This window comes from Capricornis sumatraensis, chromosome 2 (genome assembly GCF_032405125.1).
Source record: "Capricornis sumatraensis isolate serow.1 chromosome 2, serow.2, whole genome shotgun sequence".
Lineage (NCBI taxonomy): Eukaryota > Metazoa > Chordata > Mammalia > Artiodactyla > Bovidae > Capricornis > Capricornis sumatraensis.
In genome coordinates this window covers 134883569-134907818 of record NC_091070.1, presented here as the reverse complement: position 1 = coordinate 134907818, position 24250 = coordinate 134883569, and the positions used below count along the sequence as shown (strand labels likewise).

The 24250-nt window shown below is 44.4% G+C and overlaps 1 protein-coding gene across 2 annotated transcripts; it reads left to right on the top strand.

Annotated features, from left to right (window-relative positions):
• Nucleotides 1-4743: 4743 nt before the first annotated feature.
• LOC138072713 (glutathione S-transferase Mu 1-like) lies at nt 4744-19801 on the top strand. Of its 2 annotated transcripts, XM_068963811.1 has the most exons (8): nt 4744-4779; nt 5081-5156; nt 5574-5638; nt 5960-6041; nt 6134-6234; nt 7007-7102; nt 7189-7299; nt 19712-19801. In XM_068963811.1, the coding sequence occupies exons 1-8, from the start codon at nt 4744-4746 to the stop codon at nt 19799-19801; spliced, it is 657 nt and encodes a 218-aa protein (XP_068819912.1). The 2 variants fall into 2 exon arrangements, with proteins under 2 accessions (XP_068819912.1, XP_068819913.1); XM_068963812.1 differs by lacking the exon at nt 7189-7299.
• Nucleotides 19802-24250: the final 4449 nt, after the last annotated feature.

Below are 24250 nucleotides of genomic sequence, written 5' to 3'. Positions count from 1 at the left end.
TCCTGGTGGACTCATTTCTGTCACCCTTTCCTAGAAGCTTTCCCTGCGTTCTTATAACATATCTCAATAAAACCCACCCCTACTGTGTTATAATTGTTGTTTTACCTGGTTTCCTCTGTAACTTGACCATAAAGACACTAAGGAGATAATCAATATCTTATTTGACTTTAAATCTCATATCTATTACACTGCCTGGAAAACAGTAAATATTCATTAAAATTGGAAATATAAAAGAGTTATCTCTAGGTAAAACCCTGGCAAACTCTACAGTCATTATATGGATTTACTGGTCTGAATATGGTTATAGCCATATGAGATAAAGAATACATTTCAGAAGATTAAAAATCTGTAGGTCTGGCAGAAAGACATTAGGTCTCACTAACTTAAGCATTTATTAGGTTGTAGCTGGGCCTTGGATAAGTTGACCTGAAACGGGCAGGTCTAGTGTGCTGGGGCAGAGTGTAGCCTATCATCTGTGCGATCAGGAGGTGGTGTGCCATTTTATGTTAGGATACCTGCAAAGTGTAGCACTCATTAGATAACAGTACGATTAGCGGGCGCGAAGAGCGGCTGGTTGGTGGAGCTGGACCTTGTTATGGCGTGGCCTTAAGTCTTGACTTGGCCTGAAGTCTGACAGGCCTTGAGCGTTCGAGAAGAGTCCTGTTGGGTGTTCGTCTAGATGGTCATTTCTTGCAGTCACTGAATAAAAAGGTAGCAAAGCAATAATGTGAAATACATGATTATTTTAAGACATAAGAAACAAATGATTATTTTAAAAAGTGAAACTGCTAACAAAAAAGTCCAGTAAACTAAAAGCTAATGAAACTGATAAGTCAGTAAATATTTTTGTCTGTGCAGGCCATATGGTCTCCATATGATCTCAGTTGCTCACCTTTATCTCTAGTGTGAAAGCGGCCACAGACCATACATAAATGAATGGATGGGGCTGCGTGACAACAGGACTTCAAAAACAGATGGACTTATTTCCCTGACTCCAGGTTTAGATGCTCAAATTAAAAGGGCATAGCTATATTAAAACTTAAATCTTAGATCCAGATGTAACAGGTGACACTCAAAACAAGGCAATATGTGATAATGAAGACAGGTGAAGTGTAAACACATTTCTTTAATCGTGAAATTGTTTTTCTTAGTATTCCTTGTTTTTCATGTTTCATCTTGAACTTGGTTCCTTTTCTAAATTCTTGAAACCCTAGTTTACCTTTTCTTATTCAAAATACTATGTCAGTGGAAAAACTTTGTCTTATATATAATTTTGTAGTATCTTGTGAGCAGTTACTTATATTATTTTCAGGTTAAAAAATATTCTCTATAGGCTGAATATTCTGTGCTTACACAGACAATATTTAAAACCTTAAAAAATTAACAAGATGAAGGACACATTTAAATTCTACTGTATTTATTTACACTATATAATTTTGTATTCTGAGGCTATGTCGTATAGAACTTCTGTTAATTTATTTGAGAGTTGAGAATATCAGCAGTAGAGCTGGAAGGATGGAATGCAATGTAGAGTCAAATCACAGGCAGAATTCTCAACTGGATACTGGACACTATATGCTCTGATGTCCTGCACAGTATTCTCTAAAATACTTGTTAATATGTACAGTCAAGTGAGCACTTGTAAATCCAGAAGACGTGACCACACTGACACTGAATATCAGCGAGGCAACCACCGGCTGCATCAGGCCCTTCAGCCCCCTCTCCAGTTTCCCGAGTCCCCCTGCCCCCTACTGCCTTCACACACCCACTGCCCCCACCGGTGGGACCCCTGGGTCTGGAGGCCGAGTCTGAGAGCCTGCTCGGCTGCCAGCCCCCTCCTCCTCCTGCAGGACTGACGTCTTCCTCCTGACAGGGCTGCCTGTGCTCGGGGCCCATCCCTGTGTCCCCAGTTCCTTGTCCCAGTAGGCACGGCCTCTTTCTCCTGCCTTCAAGCTCACTCCCTCTCAGTGCCGCTCGGTGTTTGAACACTGAAAATCTCTCCCATACTTAAAAATTCCTCCCTGTATTTCCCAGAAGACTTCCAGCCTTCATTACCCAGGATGGTCTTATGATGCTGCTATATGGCAGGATCATAGTGATTGTTTTTTCAAAAAAGGAATGAGGGATGGATGGATGAATTACATTATATTATAATATCACTTTACCTGTTTAAAATATTATTATTCTATTTAATGTAGTTTTTTTAAAAATTCTATTTAATGTAGTTTTAAAAATCATTTTCTCAGTGAAATCCAGTTGTGTTTCTGTTCTAAGCTCAAGATGTATGAAACTCAAGATGGCAGCTCCTTAATGTATTGTGAAATGTGTAACTATAGTATGAGCCAGCGCTTTTGTGTGACACAGATACCATCACCTCCCTGTGGGCAAACAAAAACAGCAATCTACCTGAGCCTGAGCTGCGTCCTGAGCCTGGACCCAGAGCTGAGCCCTGAGGACTGGCAGGGTGGGAATGGCTGGGAGTATCCGTAGAGGGACAGCTCTTCTGGTCTCTGCTGACACACTCTCCCTGCTCCCCAGCTAAGCAGAGATGAGCAGACTCTGAGTCTGTGATTTAACAGGGATTGAAACCCCACTCCACACCGTATCTTAGTTATTTGAATCTTTATTGAACACTGGTCCAGACCTTTCTATCCTAACAAAGTGTTACCTATTTTTAAACATATTTTTTTAAATCGTGTACCAACTTTGTATTTCAACTTATAAAATTCATTTTTTTAAATGTTGCTCTCATCTGTTTCCTACAGCTGTTACCTTGTAATATCCTTTCAATAAAGAAAAGAAATCATAGTCCACCCTATGTCCTATTCTCCTAATTTTGAAATAAACTTCTGCCTGCCTAAAGGAAAGCTGGCAGGTAGGACATTATTCTTGTGCATGTTGTACCACAGGTCACGGATCACAGAGTGACTTCACGGAACACTGAGCCCACACACTACAATAAATAAGACAGGTGACCAGAAGGGACCTAGGGTATAGCACAGGGAACTCTACTCAATATTCTGTGATAACCTATGTGAGAAGAGAATCTGAAAAAGAGTGAATATGTATATATATCACTGAATCACTTTGTTGTACACCTGAAACTAACACAAGATTGTAAATCAACTATACTTCAATATAATTTTTTTTAAGGCACAGATCACTCTCCTAAAATCCCAATGGGTCAGGAGGTGGGATGGGGGCTGGAATCTGTGGATCTAGGCAGCCAAGGGTGTCTGGGCCACTCTGACTCGTCCTGTGTGGAGTCGTCCAGCCTGCCACCCGCCTCTGGCCACCCTCTCTAACCATCTACACAGAGGACAGGTCTTCTCCCCTGGGTCATATTCCCACCACACTCCCCATAACAGTCCAATCAATGTGAGGGACATGGGGCTGTTTGTCAGGACATCTCTGAAGCTGCACCTGGGTACCCTCTCTGCTCTGAGTGAATCTGGATTTAGATTCACAAGTGAGGCTATAAACTACTTGACTAGTTTATGTTGTCATTACTTTTAGGCACATTAGGAGGGCAGGGACATCCGTAGTCCCTGAAAGGAAGACACAGAGACCACAATTTCCTTCTTCTGCCTCTTCACCTCTTCCTATCTTGGGGTTCCCTGAGATACCTTGGGCTTCCCTGATAGCTCACTTGGTAAAGAATCTGCCTGCAATGCAGGAGACCCTGGTTTGATTCCTGGGGCGGGAAGATCCCCTGGAGAAGGGATAGGCTACCCACTCCAATATTTTTGGGTTTCCCTTGTGGCTCAGTTGGTAAAGAATCCACCTACAATGCAGGAAACCTGGGTTCAGTCCCTGGGTTGGGAAGATCCCCTGGAGAAGGGAGAGGCTCCCCACTCCAGTATTCTGGCCTGGAGAATTCCATGGACTGTAGTCCATGGAGTCGCAAAGAGTCGGACATGACTGAGCAGCTTTCACTTTCACCTCTTCCTATTACAGTGATATTCTGTTCTGGAAGACTGCAGCTATCATGGGTTATATTAGTAAATCATGGGGGAGTGTTAGGATGGCCTGGAGTCTTGATCTTCCCCTAATAGGAGCCAGTTTTTAAAATATTTATTAATTTGGGCTTGCCAGTTCTTAGTTGAGGCACTGGTGATCTCAGATCTTTGTTGAGACATGCAGGCTGTTGGACAGCCACGCAGAAACTCTCAGCTGTGGCTTGTGTGATCTAGTTCCCTGACCAGGGGTCCAACCTCATTCCCCTGCACTTGCAGTGGGAAATCCTAGCCACTGGATGACCAGGAATGTCCCCAGGGACCGATTTAATGTCTCCATTTCAGGCGCGTGACTCCTAGTCTCCTGGCAGTCAGAGCTGCCCAGAGCCCGCAGGAACTCTGCAGCCCAGAGTCAAGACTGAGCTGAGCCAGAGAGGGGAGTGGAGAGGGAGGAGCCTCGCTCTCATTATGATTCAGGCTTGTTTCCCCGAGGGCACTGCCGGCTCCCCTGAATAGTCAAGGGCTGGCTGGAGGCAGGAACCTGGTGAGCTCGACCCAGGCGGCCCTAGTAGTCTGGGGCCCAGAGCTTGGCTTCCAATTCCTTCTGCTAAGAGACAGGAATAGTCCTTGCTCTGCCTGTCTGGGGCTGAGTCAGGGTCTGTGCTGGGGGTGGGACTGAAAAGAGGGACTGGTGCTGCCAGGCCCGCCTTGACCCCCCGGGTCACAGGATAAGTTTCAAGTCCAGCTGTCCTGGAGCTTCTGCACTCTGAGCGTCATAACCTGCACCATGCCCATGATCCTGGGTTACTGGGACATCCGTGGGGTGAGCGGGGATCCACAAGGGCTGGGAAGACGGAGGCGGGTGGGGAAATCCTGGGCAGTGGGACTGGTTCAACCAGAAGCTTCCACAGGGCTTGCTATGTAGCAGAGCCCCTTTCCTTAGCCCCATCATCTTACCTGGGTGTTGGCATGTGTCTGTGTGGGTGGGTGGGTGGGGGGGGCGCCCGTGCAGGGTTGGGGGTGGTGGTCAAGGGAGAGTGTTGGGAGTGTGGAAGCGACCTGGAGCAGTGAGAGTTTGGCAGTCAAGACCTGACAACTGCCCTCTGTCCTGGCATCTCTCCCAGCTGGCCCATGCCATCCGCCTGCTCTTGGAGTATACAGACTCAAACTATGAGGAGAAGAAGTACATGATGGGGGACGGTAATAACATCCTTTTCATGTCCTGACTTCTGGCCAAGTCATGTTGATTTGGTGCCAAGCCACGCATATCCTTGTCCCTGTTGCCTCTGTTGCCCTCCACCAGCTGGAGCAGAGGCCTGCCCCTTCCCAGACTCTTTGAGGGTGCAGCTGGCCTCCAAGGAAGGACATGAGAGCCCATAGCTAGGCTCTGTATCAGTCATGGGCTCCTGTTAGTGTTGCACACACTTTCTGTAAGCCTCACTCAGGTAGGTTCCAAATCCTTAGAAGTGTGCTTTCCCCCAAAGCTCCATGTGAGATTGGTGATTCTGAATCCACATCTACCAGTTCAGGGAGTTTTGCCTCTGACTCCTCGGTGGGTCCCCTGGGAAGGAGGGCTGGACTCGGGAAATTTGTTTCACTGTATGTTCTTTTTCACAGCCCCTGACTATGACAGAAGCCAGTGGCTGAGTGAGAAATTCAAGCTGGGCCTGGACTTCCCCAATGTAGGTGCAGGGGCTGGGGTCTGTGGGAAGAAGTGGACAGTGTCTCCATCCATCTCCTTTCCCGGCTTGGAGGTTTCAGAATCTGGTGCCTTCTGCGCTGTCCCTCAGCTTTCTGGTTCTCTCCCCTGCCCTTTTATGATGCTCTGTGTCCCAGCTCATCCCTCCAGTTTACAGCATATTATTTAGTGTCTACCATGAGCCAGGCTTGCGAGGGCCAGGTTTCATCTCTACACTTGGTCAAAGGAGGGGGTGCAGGGGAGTCTGGTGTTCCAAACACAGACTCCTCTCTGTTGCACAACAAAGGACATGTTGTTCTTCCAGTTGCCCTACTTAATTGATGGAGCTCACAAGCTCACCCAGAGCAACGCCATCCTTCGCTACATAGCTCGCAAGCACAACATGTGTAAGTGGGGCTGGAGAATACATGCCTACTCCCCTGGGCTGGGCTGGGCTGGAGTGGGACACTGAGGGTGAGTCTCTGTTGTGCGGCCACAGGCGGGGAGACAGAGGAGGAGAAGATCCGTGTGGACATTTTGGAGAACCAGACGATGGACGTCCGCTTGCACATGGCCAGGATCTGTTATAGCCCTGACTTTGTGAGTCCCCTCCCACTGGGCTGGGTTGCACAGAGTTTAAATGCAAGACAGGGTCCCAGGTACACTGGTCCTTTTGCCATTTGAACCATTTGGTGCTACTGATCCACCAAGATTGTCCCTACAGAGTCTCCAGAGTGACTCTCAGAACCCCTAGAACATAAAATGCAAACTCTAATTCCCAACAATCTTAGGAACAGTCCAGCCTCCCCTGGGTGGAAATTCAGTTCCTCGACGGTATTTACCTCATTATACCAGGTCCTCCTTCCTGGCATCTCTGCTCAGGATGTGTGTCTTGTAGGCAGCCCAGGGCCAGACTTTGTTCCTCTGCCTTCTTTCTTTCAGGCTGTCAAATTGTCCCCAACTGTCCAGAAACTGCTCAGGCGTCCATACCATTCTTGTCACCCACACTGGAATGTAGGACTTCTTTCCTAGTCATTTTAGTGTTGATCAGCCTGAGGTCTGAGGACCGAGCTCCACCAGGTCTCAGAGCACGGCTGGTCTGACCCAGGGAAGTGTCTGGAGCTGAGTGGTGACACGTTCAGGGAGAGCATGGTTTTGCCCTTTGCTCTCCCATCGCCTCTCACAGATGGGAGGTGGTACTCATAGGAGTTTAGTGAACACACGTGGGTTGAATTGCAGTGTGGGCACAAACCCAGGTGCAGTCAGGGGACATTGCTGCTCACCCGTAGCTGGGATCAGACACAGCCCTGGGAGGCCTGCTCTCTGCCAGGGAGTCTGTGTCTGAGGGCGGTGACAGCTGGTTTTTGTCTAGGAGAAACTGAAGCCTGGTTTCTTGAAGGAGATCCCTGAAACGATGAAGCTCTTCTCAGATTTTCTGGCAAAGAGGCCTTGGTTCGCAGGGGACAAGGTCAGTGGGATGGCTTCAGAGGAGGGAGAACTGGTATTTTTTCTTACTCAGAGTCTGTTGCGCATTCATGCTTTGTCTTTCTGCAGCTCACCTATGTGGATTTCCTGGCTTATGATGTCCTTGACCGGCACCGCATATTTGAACCCACATGTCTGGATGAATTTCCAAACTTGAAAGACTTCATTACCCGTTTTGAGGTGATTCCCCTGGTCCTCCTACTATTTATATCTCTCTTTTCTTCCCTCTACTTTCTGATGCTTTCCTAGTTGGAACTACAATGAGAAATAGAATTTATTGAGAACTTGGTTTATTCCAGGATCTCTGCTCAGCAGCTGACATACAATGTGTCAGATTTAACCTTTATAACATTCCTACATGGTAGAATAATTATCCTCTCCATTTTACCGATAAGGAATTAAGCTGAAAGGATAAGTAATATCTGACGGTCACACAACCAGCACAGACTGTGCTGGGCTCCCAGTCAGAGTGTCTGTCTTCTATCGGCAGCAGTCAGGGGCTCTCTGTTTCTTGTATGAAAATGAAAAAAAGCTCAGGTTCTTTTGTTGACTGGGTTCACAGCTCTGGAAAGTGTGGATGAAGCAGAATCTTCAGGAGTTTGCATGCAGCTGGCATGTGTAGAGTTGAGACACAATAGGGTTGATATGAAGTAATAAAAACACAAACAATATTTTCTCCTGCTCTCCAGAAGGCTCTCTGGCTATTGGCTCCCTCTCTGGGGTTGTACTGAGATTTCCAGGAATGTAACTGGTGCTGGGATTTTCTTCCATATGTAGGTGACTTCTTCGGAAGATTTTATAAGGATGCCTCTTATGATGGGCACCTTCCTTCCCTCCATGTCTTCCTTCTTTCTTCCTTCTGCTTACCCAAGATTCCATCTCAGAGATGGGTAGTACCTCATTTTAAGTTACATTCACTGATCTGATCCTCTTCCCTCTATGAGGCACTATGTCAGGCATAGGGAAATGCAGACGTCACATGGTCCTGTCACCCAGCTCATCATTCACCCTCAATCTACCAACTGGAGCGTAAGAAATCTCTTTATGATGGATTTGGGAATTTGAAGCTCTAGTCCAGTATGCTTTTCAGCCTACAATCTTATTTTGTATTCCCACTCCCATCATGAAATCTGCTTCCTCAGCCAGTTCTCTTCAGCTCTGGTTTTGGTCCAAGGCTTTATGACCTGAGATTTTTGCAAGAACCGGGATGACTGCCCAGCAGGGAGGATGTGGGACAGATGTGGGCTCCAGTATGCGGCCTGCTGGGGCCTGCACTGTGTGGTACAGGCATGGTCTTTGGAGTCCTGGGAACTCTCGGGCACTGTTTGTTTGGGGAGATGGTGCACAGGTGCGCCTGAGCGCCTCACTGCCTGGTTGGCTGCAGCAAGACGTGGGAGGTTGGGGCTCAGTGAGAATGGGCTCAGGGCCTAGGCCAGGCAGTTGGTCTGTGTCCTTTAAGTGGAATAGAGTGTGGTCTGGCCTAGTCTTGCTGCTCCACACCTCCTATCACCTTTCATCCATGTTGAAAGGTGCGATCTGGTGTCTCTTTCAATCTGTTTATCTACTCTCTAAGCCCCTTTGTTGTGCTTGGGGTCCACCTGTGGTCAAGCCCTGGGAAGCCAAGAGCTTCCTTCTGACAAAGAGAATTGTTCTGCAGAATGAGAAGTTGTTCTGTAGGGAGATGTCCCCTGGGGAGTGGGGGGAGGAGACAATAAAAAACTACAATGCAAATGCAGTGAGTTTCAGTCTTATTTGGGGGTCTTACTGAGGACTTGTGTCCTATGTGACAGCCTCTCAGAGAGCTCTGAGTAACTGCTGTGAAGAGGTAAGGTAGAAGACAGCAGATATATACATTTTCACCTTGAAAATACATATAGTTGAGAATGAAAAGTTTGCCTGCCAAAGGCAGTAAACAAAGGTTGTTGCAGCCATCAAGCCATTGCATTATAGTTGTCCCCTGTGGTGGGCCCTGAGGGAATTCAGGATGGAAACCCAATACCCACCACCTAGCCATCAGCCACTGCAGCCGCACCCAGCAGTGTACCCAGCAGAGACTCAGGATGGGAAAACACAGGATACTGGCCTCAGATAGTGGAGGTACGTATCAAAGTAACGACTTCAGTGAGCCCAGACTTTTGTAGCTTCCTATACACAGAACAGTGCTAAATTCATTAACTTGAGATGTCTGATTTTCTTTAATTAACAGTAATCTTTTGATATTCCAACTACTTGGTTTTGTTACAAAACTCCTATATATCCTGGCTCCTTCCTTACCTCTTCAAGCCCAGGAAGCAGCCTCTCAAATAGCTCGAAGGGACTGCTCTGAAATCCTCAGAGAATTACAGTATAATTCTCAACTTTTAGGTTGTGCATTTTTTACCTGACATCGTCAAATATTCATGTTGGTAAAAGATTGCTGCTAATCATCAAAAAACCAACATCTCACGTTAATGATCTTAATGCTTTTCTATGTGTAGGAAGATGGGTGAATCTTGGGTCTGTGTAATTCTTCATTCAAGATGCAACCCAACTCTCTAGGGGACCCTGTGTCCAAAACAAAGAATGTTTCATCCTGGTTTTTTCCATCTTGAACTCCCCTTAAGGCACACAGTCTGTGAGTGATGGCAGTGGGTTGCAGCTTAGTCCTTTCCTTAACCAGGTAGTGAGTGAGACTCTGTTCTTTTTGTTTACAGCTTCTCTAGGCCATACATTTGACCAAGGTTTGGGAGGCAAATTTCATCACCAGTTTGTCCCATGGTGCTAGGAAGGCTCATTTCTAGGTCAGACAAGGACTTCATTGATAGGTCATTTCTATGCTATATCTGGACAGTGTTAATAAACTAAAACTTCTCTGGATCATCTGTCTTACTAACTAGTCTATTATGACCCAGAATATGTTTCCCTTTGTCATTTCTTCCCATATCTAGAGTTGCATCATTACAATTAATTTTATATAGAGCTGTGTGTGTGCTAAGTCGCTTCAGTCGTGTCTGTTTGTAAGCCCATGGACAGTAGTCTGCTAGGCTCCTCTGTCCATGGGGATTATACAGGCAAGAATACTGGAGTGGGCTGTGAAGCCCTCTTCCAGGAGATCTTCCCAGCTGAGGGATCGAACCTACATCTCTTATGCCTCCTGCACTGGCAGGCCAGTTCTTTACCACTAGGGCCACCTGAAAAACCAATATGGAGGTATATATGTGATACATAGAGGTTTACCATCATTAATTTTATCAGAGACCTGGCTGCACAGAAGGTAATGCAAGAAACAATAATCTTATAAAATAATTAAGGTATAAGTAACATAGCTAGTACCATTTTTAAGGTCACAGTACAACGAAGGAAACAAAGCATGAATAGTTTGAAAACAACAAAGAGAGAATAAATTAAAACAATGATTAATATAACCTGTTGCAGTCTAGATCACAAGAAGCCGTCAAGTCCAGGGAGGGGCCAGTGGGAGAGGCCAAATGATGGAGGGATTAGATAGAAAGAAAAAGATAAATGCTCCATCTTTGTTTGCAAAGGTATACTTTATCAACTTGCTTCAAGTTAGTAGGCATAGGAGGAAATGTTTCCTCATATCTGGAGAACAAAGATTAAAAGCCAGCAATATTTCAAACAGCCATAAAATTATAAATTCACTTCATTCAGTGCCATGGAATTAAATCTTGTTGACCTTGACTTTTTTTTGTTAGTAGTTTTATGAAGCCATCAGGTTTTCCATTTACAGTTTTGTAACATTTTCACTCAGTTCAGTGGGATCATTTAAAAGTTACCAGAAAAAAAAAAAATAAATATAAGTTACCAGAAATGTGTATTTGTAAAAAGGTCCTCGTTATGAATCTTCAAGATCTACATTCTTTTAAAAAGAATCAGAGTAAAACAATAAATGTCGAAAGACAAATGATCTGATTATAATATAACTGTCAGTGAAATTTGGTTATTTCTGTGGCATACAAAATTTTAATAAAATAACTAGAATTATGACACATAAGATGCCAGAATACTTTTAGTAATTTTATACAATAATAATTACCTATAGAGTATAATCTAAAAGTGTTCATTATAACTCATTTGACAACATTTCCCATGTTACTTAACATACCTCAAAGTTTAATTAGTATCTCTCTTTGAGTTATTTTAGGGCCCTCTGAGAAGGCAATGGCACCCCACTCCAGTACTCTTGCCTGGAAAATCCCATGGATGGAGGAGCCTGGCAGGCTGCAGTCTGTGGGGTCGCTGAGCTGGACACAACTAAGTGACTTCACTTTCACTTTTCACTTTCATGCATTGGAGAAGGAAATGGCAACCCACTCTAGTGTTCTTGCCTGGAGAATCCCAGGGACGGGGGAGCCTGGTGGGCTGCCGTCTATGGGGTTGCACTAAGTCGGACAAAACTGAAGCGACTTAGCAGCAGCAGCTGAAGCATTCCAAAGTGAGTTAGATGTCAAAAGAACTTCATTTAGAATTTGACTTGGGGAAGGTTTGTCAAAGATATCAAGTTTTTATAGCACTTGATGAAGTAGGATCATAGGTCCCAGTAAATACTTATTCACTTAACCAAAGAGACAGTAAAAGATTTTAAAGTCTAAATATGTGAAATTATAATAGATCACTTAAGAGGTAAAGAAACATTTTACAAAAGATCAATATTTCAAGAAAACTTTGTCCTCTCAATGGAAAGAAAAATCAGATTCCAGTTTTGCACCACCGGACATTTAATACTGAACTTTATTTACTTAAACTCATTCTAATCTTAGCCAGATTGGACCACACATAGAATTCCTTTCTAAAGTTATCCTTTCTTTCTCACAAGCCTTTTACAACTTTCTATATCCATATTAGTTTGTTCCTCATTTTCTTTCCCATTTAGAAATAACTAACCTTTTTTTAAAAAACAGAAAAAAAAGAGAAATAATCAGCTTTAGCACAAAATCACTTTATTTTCCCTTAACAAAGTACATTTCTATTTTATTTTTAAATTGAAGTATGTTTGATTCAAGTTTTGTACTGTTTCAAGTGTACTGCAAAGTGTTTCAGTTATATATAATTCAGAATGTATATATATACAATTTTTCATATTCTTTTCCATCATAGTTTGTGAGAAGATATTAAATCTAGTCCCTGGTGATATTCAGTAGTTCCCTGTTGTTTGCTTTATATGTGGTAGTGTGTATCTGTTAGTGGCACGCTCCTAATGTATTCCCCCTCTTTCCCCTTTGGTAACCATAAATTTATTTTCTATGTCTGTGAGTCTGTTTCCATTATGTGAATAAGTTCATTGTCATCATAATTTTAGATTCCATATATAAGTGATACATATGACATTTGTCTTTCTCTGTCTGACTTATTTCTCCCGCCTTCAATCTTTCCCAGCATCAGGGTCTTTTCAAATGAGTCAGTTCTTCGCATCAGGTGACCAAAGTATTGGACTTTCAGCTTCAATATCAGTCCTTCCAATGAATATTCAGGACTGATTTCCTCTCAGATGGACTGGTTGGATCTCCTTGCAGTCCAAGGGACTCTCAAGAGTTCTCTCCTCCTTTTGAACACCATAGTTCAAAAGCATCAATTCTTTGGCACTCAGCTTTCTTTATAGTCCTAGTCTCACACCCATACATGACTACTGGGAAAACAATAGCCTTCACTAGATGGACCTTTGTTGGCAAAGTAATGTCTCTGCTTTTTAATATGCTGTCTAGGTTGGTCATAACTTTTCTTCCAAGGAATAAGCGTCTTTTAGGATATCCCAATAGTAACTTATACCACTAAGATGCAAGAGGCGTTCTCACAAGAGGGAGCAATTATGCAGCCTTCACAAGACCCAGAAAGTTTACTCCCTAATATAAGCTAAGAAAATAAAGGTCTTGTTGTATAGGCAGATACAAAGTAGGCTGAGACAGTAAAGGCCCTTTACAGACTGGAACTCCATACAACACATTTCCCTAAACCGGGCCTAGCTGGACAAAGAGACTGCTCAGAATCCCATTCTACTTGACTGGTTGCCAAATATGCATTATATGTGTACTTATCTGATGGTTGACCAAGCTCTGGAAACAAAGTAGAAGGTGCCTAGGATTATTGTAGAACATTTGTATCTCAAAGGCACAGGGAAATGATTCAAGTTCCTCCTAGAAGGGCTTTGGTTTTCTTATTGTCAGAATTTTGAAAAAAAAAAAAGGGGGTGGGGGAAGGGTGTTTAAAACTTTTTTGGCCAAAATAATTACAACTTTATCAAGCCTTCTGAATTATTGTTGCTTTCATGGGAATCAATTTTGGTGTTACAAAAAGGAAGTTCAGAGAGAGTTGAACACCATGTCGGAGAACACTGAAAGAGATGCTTAGAGGAGCAGGGAGGAGCCGTGCAGAGCAGGGCCAAGCAAATTCAGGAGTCTTTTAAAAATTCTGATACAATTTCAAGCAATCTTTTGTCAGTTTTCCGTAAGAAGTTACTAACTCATTTCCTCTTCTAAAAGCTTCTAAATACCAATCGAAAGAGGTCTTTCATTCAGCAGATCTTATAGTCTGCTTTCTCTAGCTGGTGTTCATGGAAAAAACAAAACACCCTCAATCTTGAAAGGGCAAAAGAACCCTATTTTGGTGATTTTTAGGTTGAGATTTCCTTTGGTATAATGTTCCAAATTAAGTAAAGTGAAAGTGTTAATAGCTCAGTCATGTCTGACTCTTTGTGACCCCATGGATGGTAGCCCTCCAGGCTGCTCTGTCCATGGAATTCTCCAGGCAAGAATACTGGAGTGGGTTGCCATGTCCTTCTCCAGGGGATCTTTCCAAACCAGATATTGAACCCAGGTCTCCTGCATTGCAGGCAGACTCTTTACTGTCTCAGCTACCAGGGAAGCCCTTTATCCCAATTAAGTATTTGCAAGTATAAGCTCCATATGTAATGTACCTAAAACTGACTGTGATGTTAGTCATTGGTTAGCAATCTGTCATTGCTATCCAATCCTCTTTCTTTTGTCTAGAAAGCTTTTCCATTTCAGAGTCTGTTAGGATAAATTGCTATTGGTAACTGTATGTGGGGGGCCCTTCGCTGTTTATGAGCTTAACTCTCCTAGTTGTCACCCTGTAGTCATTTCAGATTTTTTACGTGTCTCAGGTTTTCTCTTTGACAGTCTAAAACCATGGTGAGCACTGGGAACCCAGGATCGCCAAACTTTTTGTGTGTGTTCCCTAGACAGGCAAGTTTCTTTAAAGAGTGGGTTTCCCTACAAGACTGCTGTGTGGTATGAGGACTGGTCTCCACCTCTGTTGCAAGCTTCTCAATTGCCTGAGAAAGCCATACCTGGCCAGGAGAAGCTCTGTTCCTTATCTACGGAGCTACGATCTCTCATATGGTTCAGTTCAGTTCAGTTCAGTTGCTCAGTAGAGTCCGACTCTGCGACCCCATGAATTGCAGCACGCCAAGCCTCCCTGTCCATCACCAACTCCCGGAGTTCACTCAGACTCACGTCCATCAAGTCAGTGATGCCATCCAGCCATCTCATCCTCGGTCATCCCCTTCTCCTCCTGCCCCCAATCCCTCCCAGCAGCAGAGGCTTTTCCAATGAGTCAACTCTTCGCATGAGGTGGCCAAAGTACTGGAGTTTCAGCTTTAGCATCATGCCTTCCAAAGAAATCCCAGGGCTGATCTCCTTCAGAATGGACTGGTAGGATCTCCTTGCAATCCAAGAGACTCTCAAGAGTCTTCTCCAACACTACAGTTCAAAAGCATCAATTCTTCAGCGATCAGCCTTCTTCACAGTCCAAATCTCACATCCATACATGACCACAGGAAAAACCATAGCCTTGACTAGATGGACCTTAGTCGGCAAAGTAATGTCTCTGCTTTTGAATATACTATCTAGGTTGGTCATAACTTTCCTTCCAAGGAGTAAGTGTCTTTTAATTTCATGGCTGCAGTCACCATCTTCAGTGATTTTGGAGCCCCCCAAAATGAAGTCTGACACTGTTTCCACTGTTTTCCCATCGATTTCCCATGAAGTGATGGGACCAGGTGCCATGATCTTTGTTTTCTGAATGTTGAGCTTTAAGCCAACTGTTTCACTCTCCTCTTTCACTTTCATCAAGAGGCTTTTTAGTTCCTCTTCACTTTCTGCCATAAGGATGGTGTCATCTGCATATCTGAGGTTATTGATATTTCTCCCGGCAATCTTGATTCCAGCTTGTGTTTCTTCCAGTCCGGCGTTTCTCATGATGTACTCTGCATATAAGTTAAATAAGCAGGGTGACAATATACAGCCTTGACGTCCTCCTTTTCCTATTTGGAACCAGTCTGTTGTTCCATGTCCAGTTCTAACTGTTGCTTCCTGACCTGCATACAGATTTCTCAAGAGGCAGGACAGGTGGTCTGGTATTCCCATCTCTCTCAGAATTTTCCACAGTTTATTGTGATCCACACAGTCAAAGGCTTTGGCATAGTCAATAAAGCAGAAATAGATGTTTTTCTGGAACTCTCTTGCTTTTGCCATGATCCAGCGGATGTTGGCAATTTGATCTCTGGTTCCTCTGCCTTTTCTAAAACCAGCTTGAACATCAGGAAGTTCACAGTTCACGTATTGCTGAAGCCTGGCTTGGAGAATTTTGAGCATTACTTTACTAGTATGTGAGATGAGTGCAATAGTGGGGTAGTTTGAACATTCTTTGGCATTGCTTTTCTTAGGGATTGGAATGAAAACTGACCTTTTCCAGTCCTGTGGCCACTGCTGAGTTTTCCAAATTTGCTGGCATATTGAGTTCAGCAGTTTCACAGCATCATCTTTCAGGATTTGAAACAGCTCAACTGGAATTCCATCACCTTCACTAGCTTTGTTCATAGTGATGCTTTCTAAGGCCCACTTGACTTCACATTCCAGAATGTCTGGCTCTAGATGAGTGATCACACCATCGTGATTATCTGGGTCGTGAAGATCTTTTTTTGTACCGTTCTTTTGTGTATTCTTGCCACCTCTTCTTAATATCTTCTGCTTCTGTTAGGTCCATACCATTTCTGTCCTTTATCGAGCCCATCTTTGCATGAAATGTTCCCTTGGTGTCTCTAATTTTCTTGAAGAGATCTCTAGTCTTTCCTATTCTGTTCTTTTCCTCTATTTCTTTGCATTGATCACTGAAGAAGGCTTTCTTACCTCTTCTTGCTATTCTTTGGAACTCTGCATTCAGATGCTTATATCTTTCCTTTTCTCCTTTGCTTTTCGCCTCTCTTCTTTTCACAGCTATTTGTAAGGCCTCCCCAGACAGCCATTTTGCTTTTTTGCATTTCTTTTCCATGGGGATGGTCTTGATCCCTGTCTCCTGTACAATGTCACGAACCTCATTCCATAGTTCATCAGGCACTCTATCTATCAGATCTAGGCCCTTAAATCTATTTCCACTGTATAATCATAAGTGATTTGATTTAGGTCATACCTGAATGGTCTAGCAGTTTTCCCTACTTTTTTCAATTTGAGTCTGAATTTGGTAATAAGGAGTTCATGATCTGAGCCACAGTCAGCTCCTGGTCTTGTTTTTGTTGACTGTATAGAGCTTCTCCATCTTTGACTGAAAAGAATATAATCAATCTGATTTCGGTGTTGAACATCTGGTGATGTCCATGTGTAGAGTCTTCTCTTGCGTTGTTGGAAGAGGGTGTTTGCTATGACCAGTGCATTTTCCTGGCAAAACTCTATTAGTCTTTGCCCTGCTTCATTCCTCATTCCAAGGCCAAATTTGCCTGTTACTCCAGGTGTTTCTTGACTTCCTACTTTTGCATTCCAGTCCCCTATGGTGAGAAGGACATCTTTTTGGGGTGTTAGTTCTAAAAGGTCTTGTAGGTCTTCATAAAACCGTTCAACTTCAGGTTCTTCAGCATTACTGGTTCGGGCATAGACTTGGATTACTGTGATATTGAATGGTTTGCCTTGGAAATGAACAGAGATCATTCTGTCATTTTTGAGATTGCATCCAAGTACTGCATTTCGGACTCATTGTTGACCATGATGGCTACTCCATTTCTTCTGAGGGATTCCTGCCTGCAGTAGTAGATATAATGGTCATCTGAGTTAAATTCACCCATTCCAGTCCATTTTAGTTTGCTGATTCCTAGAATATCAATGTTCACTCTTGCCATCTCTTGTTCGACCACTTCCAAGGCCAGGAAGAAAGCTTGGCACTCAGTCACCTTCTTGGAGGTGGGAGAATCTATCATAATTTAGGGGGGACAGTACAGTATATTCCAGACAACGGTGTTAAAGCTGTCAGTTCAAGGAAAGACACCAATCAGCCCCTGACCTATTCACCCAGCCTGAAACTTCCCAGGGTCTCTCCACTGGGTACTTTCTCAGTATCCCTGAACTGAGAAGTGAGGTACCTTTTCATCTACCAGTGAATAAAATTCAGGATCATCAACCAAGATGATAAATCAGATCATGAGAGATTCACCCAAATTTGTACGCACATGTAGAGACGTGGGCCAGCACAAGGGGCCCTGCTGGTAGCTAGCAAGGCTCCAGATCCTTGTAAAGTTTTGTTGAGGGGATGGAGTCTCCTCTGGGCCCCTCTGTGGTCAGCTGCTGGGAGCCAGCACGGGAGATCCTGCCCATGGCAAAGGTCATGAGGAAGAGGCCTGACGGGCAAAGGCGAGATCAGGCCTCGAGGGGCCCTCCTTCTCGAGCATCTACCCCAAAACCAGAATCTGTGTTTTATTATTTCAAGACTTTCACCAACTCTTCTAACATTAACAGGGGGCTATCCCCGACCACCTTTCTCTGGAGAAAATCAACTTAGGGCTCTAACTAATAAGTCTCCTGGACATGGGAGGAATATTTCAAATCAAACCCCCTGTGTTAGCATTCTAGCTTGCTTGGCAGGTTTATCCAGACTCTTGCAGCTACGTATATGATTGTTCACAGCCTCTCAACTGTGAGAGGCACGGGAAGCCTAAAACATAGAGCCTTTCAAAGAGTTAAAAGTTATCAGAGTAGTGCTGGTGTAGGATTTCATTATTGGGCCAATGCTTGTTGCTAAGTTCCCATATCTCTTATCCACTGTGCACCTGGGAGTGCATTAGTTAATATAGTTGGAATGTAAGAAAAACCAGTGTAGCCTTGAAATTAACCACATTAGACCTTTGAGCTAACTGGTTGTTTCTTGTAACTCACTGCACCTTTGCTCCATGAGAAATGTAACTCTGTTTAGCATTTTCTGAGGCTGACATAGATTAGAAATATAAAGAAAAAACACTTCAAGGGAAAATAAGTTTTCTGGTTGAGCAGCCTTTATCAAAAGAGGGTCATAAAATGTTCACAGGCCTGCAAGGCCAGAAGATAATGTACACAATATTGTTTATGGGAAAGGTTTGCAGAAAAAAATCCTGGTTTTGATAAAGACAAAACAGATGTAATGTTTGGGCTGACTCTGTATGACTTTGCATCTTTCATTTCCCTCTATGTACAAGTCAAGGTATAAAAGCGTCCCTGAAAAATAAAATGACGGACCAGGATCAGTTCCACGAAAGCCTGGTTCCCCCATGTTTTTCTTTCTTTCTTTCTCTCCTCTGTTTTCTTATCTGCAACATTCTTTCCTTCTCTCTCTCTAAATCTCTTTGCCAACACTGTTTCTCCTTCGGATTCCCCTGGATCCTGTAGGGGCTGGACCCCGGCAGTCAGCAAAACTGTCCACTGGAAAGTAAAACCCACATAATGCAGAGCAGTGAGTTTCCCTTTTATTTGGGGACCTTACTGAGGACTATATCCTAGAACAAAGCCTCTCAGATAGCTCTGGGGGAACCGCTTTCAAGAGGCAGGGGAGGAGGTCTGGGAAATAGGAGTAATCAACTATACATCTTGGTAAAAGATTACTGCTAATCACCGAAACCCAGGGATCTCTAGTTAGTGATTTTAGTGCTTTTCTATATATGAAAAGATCTTGGGTGTGTATGTATGTGCAAATCTTGGGTGATTAGAGTTCTTCCTTAGATGCATCTTAACAGTCTAGGAACCATGTGTCCAAAACACAGAATATTTCATCTTTTTTTTTTCTCCCCATCCTGAATTGCCTTCCTGGCACATGTTGGTGGGCGACTTCCTTGAGTAGTGACTTAACTCTTTGTTTAACTGGATGATGAGTGAGCTTCCTGGTTCTTTTTGTTTTCAACTGTGAGGAAGGGGGTGCAGCAGAATAGGGGGAGAGAAAGGGGGCAAGAGGGAGCAGGCTGCATTCTAGCCATATTATTTATGAATTGTGTGATCATGACAGAGGTCCTTAACTTCTGTGTGGCTAGTTTCCCTTCTGATAAATGGTGACAGTAGATCTCATCTTGCAGGATAGTGGCACAGCGATTCTAAACCTGTATCATCATCTCTAACACCCAGCAGTGGGTGGAGTCTCCATTTGTGATGTCTTATCAAGATACCACTTGAATTACAGGAAATTGGAAAACTTAACTTTGCAGAGCTGGGGACACCAGGAGGACTTTATTTTCCCCCAATATTTGACCCCACATGGAAGGGCTATATCTAGGTTCCAAACCTAGGGAGAACTCCATGAACACTACTGGGGCAGCAGACCTGAGGCCTGACCTTCTTTTTCCCACCCTCAGGGCCTGAAGAGGATCTCTGCCTACATGAAGTCTAGCCGCTTCCACCCAAACCCTATGTTTCTAAAGCTTGCCGTGTGGGGCAACAAGTAGTGCCTCCAACTAGGAGATGGACGTGAGGAGCCAGTGCCCTGGAGACCAGATGCACCTTCCCGCACACAGAACCTTCTGTCTTTTTCTTTCTCTTTCTGCTCACTCTAGATGCTCTCTTGGCCCCCTTCTCTCTCTCCCACACCCCTTTCCATCCCTACTTTAAAGATTTAGTTTCCCATAATTTTTGAGCAAATTTCCTCCCCCACCCCACATTATCCCTCCTGCACTGAAGCCACCCAGGCTGTCCTTCCCTTCCATAGTTGTTTCTGCTGGAGGAACCCATCCAGACCCCTGGCCCATAGCGCTCTGCTCTGAGCTCCCAGCACCGCCCTGAAGACCAGACCTGGCCTGGTGTGCAGACCATGCTTCCCAGTGTGGTTCCCGCCCCGCCTGTCTGATCCCCAGGAAAGCCTTATTCACAGCTGCTGTGTCTTGTCTTATTCCCTCCTGGCTTCCTGGAGTCATGAATGACTGTGTTGGGTGTACAGGGGTGTCCATTTTCTCTTCTGCTGTCTACTGCAGGGCCACATGGATGGGCATGCATGTGTGTGCAGAGGGGGTGGGGCTTGCTTGTTCATTTCTATCTCCACTTCATGCACCTCCGTTCCTTAGCATCAAGTCTCTAACAGAAGGAGGGCCCTTCTGTGCCTGGTTTCCTCTTTAATTCAGCATTCATGGGCTGCCTCCTGTCAGCTTGCAGTACTCTGTGTCATGGTTCAGGGGACTCTCTGGTGCTGGGGAAGGGGTCTGAGTAGTCTGCTGATGGTGCGGGATCCTGGTGGATTCGCTTCTGTCACCCTTTCCTGAAAGCTTACCCTGCTCTAGATACCCTTCATGTGCATTCTTAAAACATATCTCAGTAAAGTCTGCCCCTACTGTATTTCAGTCGTGTTTTACTTGTTTTCCTCTCCAGCTTGACCATAAAGTCACTGAGGAAAGAATCCATGTCTTTTTTGACTTTATGTCTCTTATATCTATTTTGCTGCCTGGCACATTAAATATTTAATGAAAGTTGGAAATTTGAAAGAATTATCTCTAGTTTAAGCCCTGCAAAGTGTACAGGCATTATATGGATTTAGAGGTCTGGATATAGTTATCTCAGCCACTTGTGGTAAAGAATAAATTGCAGAAGATTTAAAATCTACAGGTCTGGGGGAAAGCCATTAGGTCTCATTAACTTAAGCATTTAGTAGGCTGTAACTGGCCCTTGTATAACTTGACCTGAAATGGGCAGGTCTAGTATAGCCACTCTGTGCGGTCAAAAGGTGGAGTGCCATTTTATATCAGGATGCCTGCACCTGCAAACTGCAAAAGTACTGCCTCAATACCTGAGGCATAACCTCAAGTCTTAGCTCAAAACAAGGAGTAACTTTAGAGAAGTTTCCTGTTGAACAGTTCTCCAGTTGGTCATTTATTGCAGTTTAAATAAACAGAGAACAGTAAGAATAATTGTAAAGTCTTTACAAATTATATGATTAAAGAGAAAACTGGTATGAGAGAAAAAAAAAAAAAAAACGCCCAGTAAAAGAGAGCAGCCAAATGGTGTAGTATTAAGACTCTGAGCTCACCTTCTCTCATGAGCACACCAAAAGTCACAAGTATCTGCAGAAGATGCATCAATCAAAAAAGACTGGGACCTACCAGAAAAGATCTTCTATAACTAAAAGACATAAAGAAGGAACCACAAAAAGACAGGTAGGCAGGGAGGACTTTTGCTATCATGAAATCCCATACCTCCCATAGGGGTGACCCACTAACCTGAGAATCATTATATTGCATAGGTTCTTCCATGCGTGGGCTAAGTAACTTCAGTCGTGTCTGATTCTTTGTGACCCCATGAAGATCATGGCATCCGGTCCCATCACTTCATGGGAAATAGATGGGAAAACAGTGGAAACAGTGTCAGACTTTATTTTTGGGGGCTCCAAAATCACTGAAGATGGTGACTGCAGCCATGAAATTAAAAGACGCTTACTCCTTGGAAGAAAAGTTATGACCAATCTAGATAGCATATTCAAAAGCAGAGACATTACTTTGCCGACTAAGGTCCGTCTAGTCAAGGCTATGGTTTTTCCTGTGGTCATGTATGGATGTGAGAGTTGGACTGTGAGGAAGGCTGAGCACCGAAGAATTGATGCTTTTGAACTGTGGTGTTGGAGAAAACTCTTGAGAGTCCCTTGGACTGCAAGGAGATCCAACCAGTCCATTCTGAAGGAGATCAGCCCTGGGATTTCTTTGGAAGGAATGATGTTAAAGCTGAAGCTCCAGGACTTTGGCCACCTCATGCGAAGAGTTGACTCATTGGAAAAGACTCTGCTGCTGGGAGGGATTGGGGGCAGGAGGAGAAGGGGACGACAGAGGATGAGATGGCTGGATGGCATCATGGACTCAATGGACATGAGTCTGAGTGAACTCCGGGAGATGGTGATGGACAGGGAGGCCTGGCGTGCTGCGATTCATGGGGTTGCAGAGTTGGACGCGACTGAACTGAAATGAACTGTAGCCCACCAGGCTCCTCTGTCCATGGGATTCTCTAGGCAAGAATACTGGGGTGGGTTGCCATTTCCTCCTCCAAGTGATCTTCCCAACCCAGGGATCAAACCTGCATCTCCTGCATTGGCAGGCAGGTTCTTTACCACTAGCACCACCTGGAAAGCCCAGTTCTCTTATAGGGGAACTGTTTTTGTTCACTGCTGCTGCTACTGCTAAGTTGCTTCAGTCGTGTCCAACTCTGTGAGACCCCATAGACGGCAGCCCACCAGGCTCCTCCGTCCCTGGGATTCTCCAGGCAAGAACACTGGAGTGGGTTGCCATTTCCTTCTCCAATGCAGGAAAGTAAAAAGTGAAAGTGAAGTTGCTCAGTCATGTCCGACTCTTCGTGACCCCATGGACTGCAGCCTACCAGGCTCCTCTGCCCATGGGGTTTTCCAGGCAAGAGTACTGGAGTGGGTTGCCATTTGTTTACTAGCAATATAATTTTATTGAAATATGGAATGTAAACAGGTTTTATTTAAAAAAAAAAAATCTAACCTTATAGAAATGTATGACATTATTAAAAAGTTAATAAAGATTCTAAAGGGTGATGGGGTAGACATAGTGAGCTCCACTCTAGTTGTGAGGTCCCCAGAACTGTGGCATGATGCTGCGGCTGGGGGTAGGAGACTGCTTGTAAAGCATGAGTGAAAGTTGAGCCCCACAACAGGCTCCAAGCCTGGGAGTCCAGCACTGGGAAGATGAACCCCTAGAGAGTCTAGCTTTGAAGGCCAATGGAGAGTAACTGCAGGGGCCCCATAGGCCCTAGAGGGAATGGGATTTCACTCTGAAAGGGTTTACACAAACCAGAGGGACCCCTGAAGCACTGGCCTCAGCCAGTTAAGAGGCTGGGACCCGCAGTATCACAGATGCCCAAGGACTCTTGAAGCAGAATCAAGGCGCACAGTTAGGAGGTGGTCTGTGTCAAGTCAAGAGACTGGGCTGCACTACAAGAAGTTCCTGGCTTACCCCTGGATCCTGACCATCAAGTGCATTGGTATCTCCCGCATTGACCTGAAATTACCTGCTAATAATACAAGTTCCATGCCTAGTATTCCTCCATCATTGTTGTATCAGCAGAGAAAGATGAAGCTGATAGAGATCCCAAGCTAGCAGCCTACAGAAAATGGAAGTTTATTCTTTCATGTCCCATGACGAATAGGCCAGGCTGTTGAGGTGGCTCTGCTCCATGAAGTTATTCGGGAACTGAAGCTCATTTCATCCTGTGGCTCTGCCGTTAGCAAGGTTGCTTCCTCATTTCCTTGGTAGCAGATGTACCATGGGTGTGGGGAAGAAAACAGAGCAAACCTAAGGAGGCAACTTCCCAGTATACAAGTGAGGCAGAAGTTGCAAACATCACAACTGATCACATTCCATTTGTGATCAGAGTCACACGGGTAGACAGACAGTTCAACAGAAAAATAAATTTGGTGGCCAATTTCAGTCTGTCCCACACCCAGGAGAGAGAGGATAAAGGTTAAACCCAAGACAAGGAGAAACCTTTAAGGCAGTGGTTTCAAGCAGGGAGAATAGAAAGCAAAGTACTAAAGATCAGATCTTTATCTTCAGATAGACCAAAGGGGAGTGGAGTATTCTTTAGTGTTTCTTGTTGAAACAGGAAAATAATTTTTTAAAGGTATTGGTAGCTCACTAAATCTCTGGGGAGGCCAGGGAGTTGGCATTGGAATCTGGGTAACTAGGAAGTGTGCCTGACCACATGGGGCGCTGTCCTGGAGATGACCCCACAGCCACTGCGGGGCACAGATGCTGGAGCTCCTACCTGTGTCATGCGGTACCGGATGTGAAGCTCTCATCACTGCTGCCTCCAGCATCCTGATCCCTCCACCACTACCTGTGCCAGATAAATGCTCAGGGTCTGCTTCTTTAGAACTGAGGTGCAGTTAACAGAACCTGGGT

What these genes read in the sequence shown, in the direction of transcription:
- LOC138072713 (XM_068963811.1), top strand. Translation starts at nt 4,744, where the DNA reads ATGCCCATGATCCTGGGTTACTGGGACATCCGTGGG. An exon ending in GTTACTGGGACATCCGTGGG is followed by an intron (nt 4,780 to 5,080) that starts GTGAGCGGGGAT and finishes CATCTCTCCCAG; the next exon opens with CTGGCCCATGCCATCCGCCT. An exon ending in GAAGTACATGATGGGGGACG is followed by an intron (nt 5,157 to 5,573) that starts GTAATAACATCC and finishes TCTTTTTCACAG; the next exon opens with CCCCTGACTATGACAGAAGC.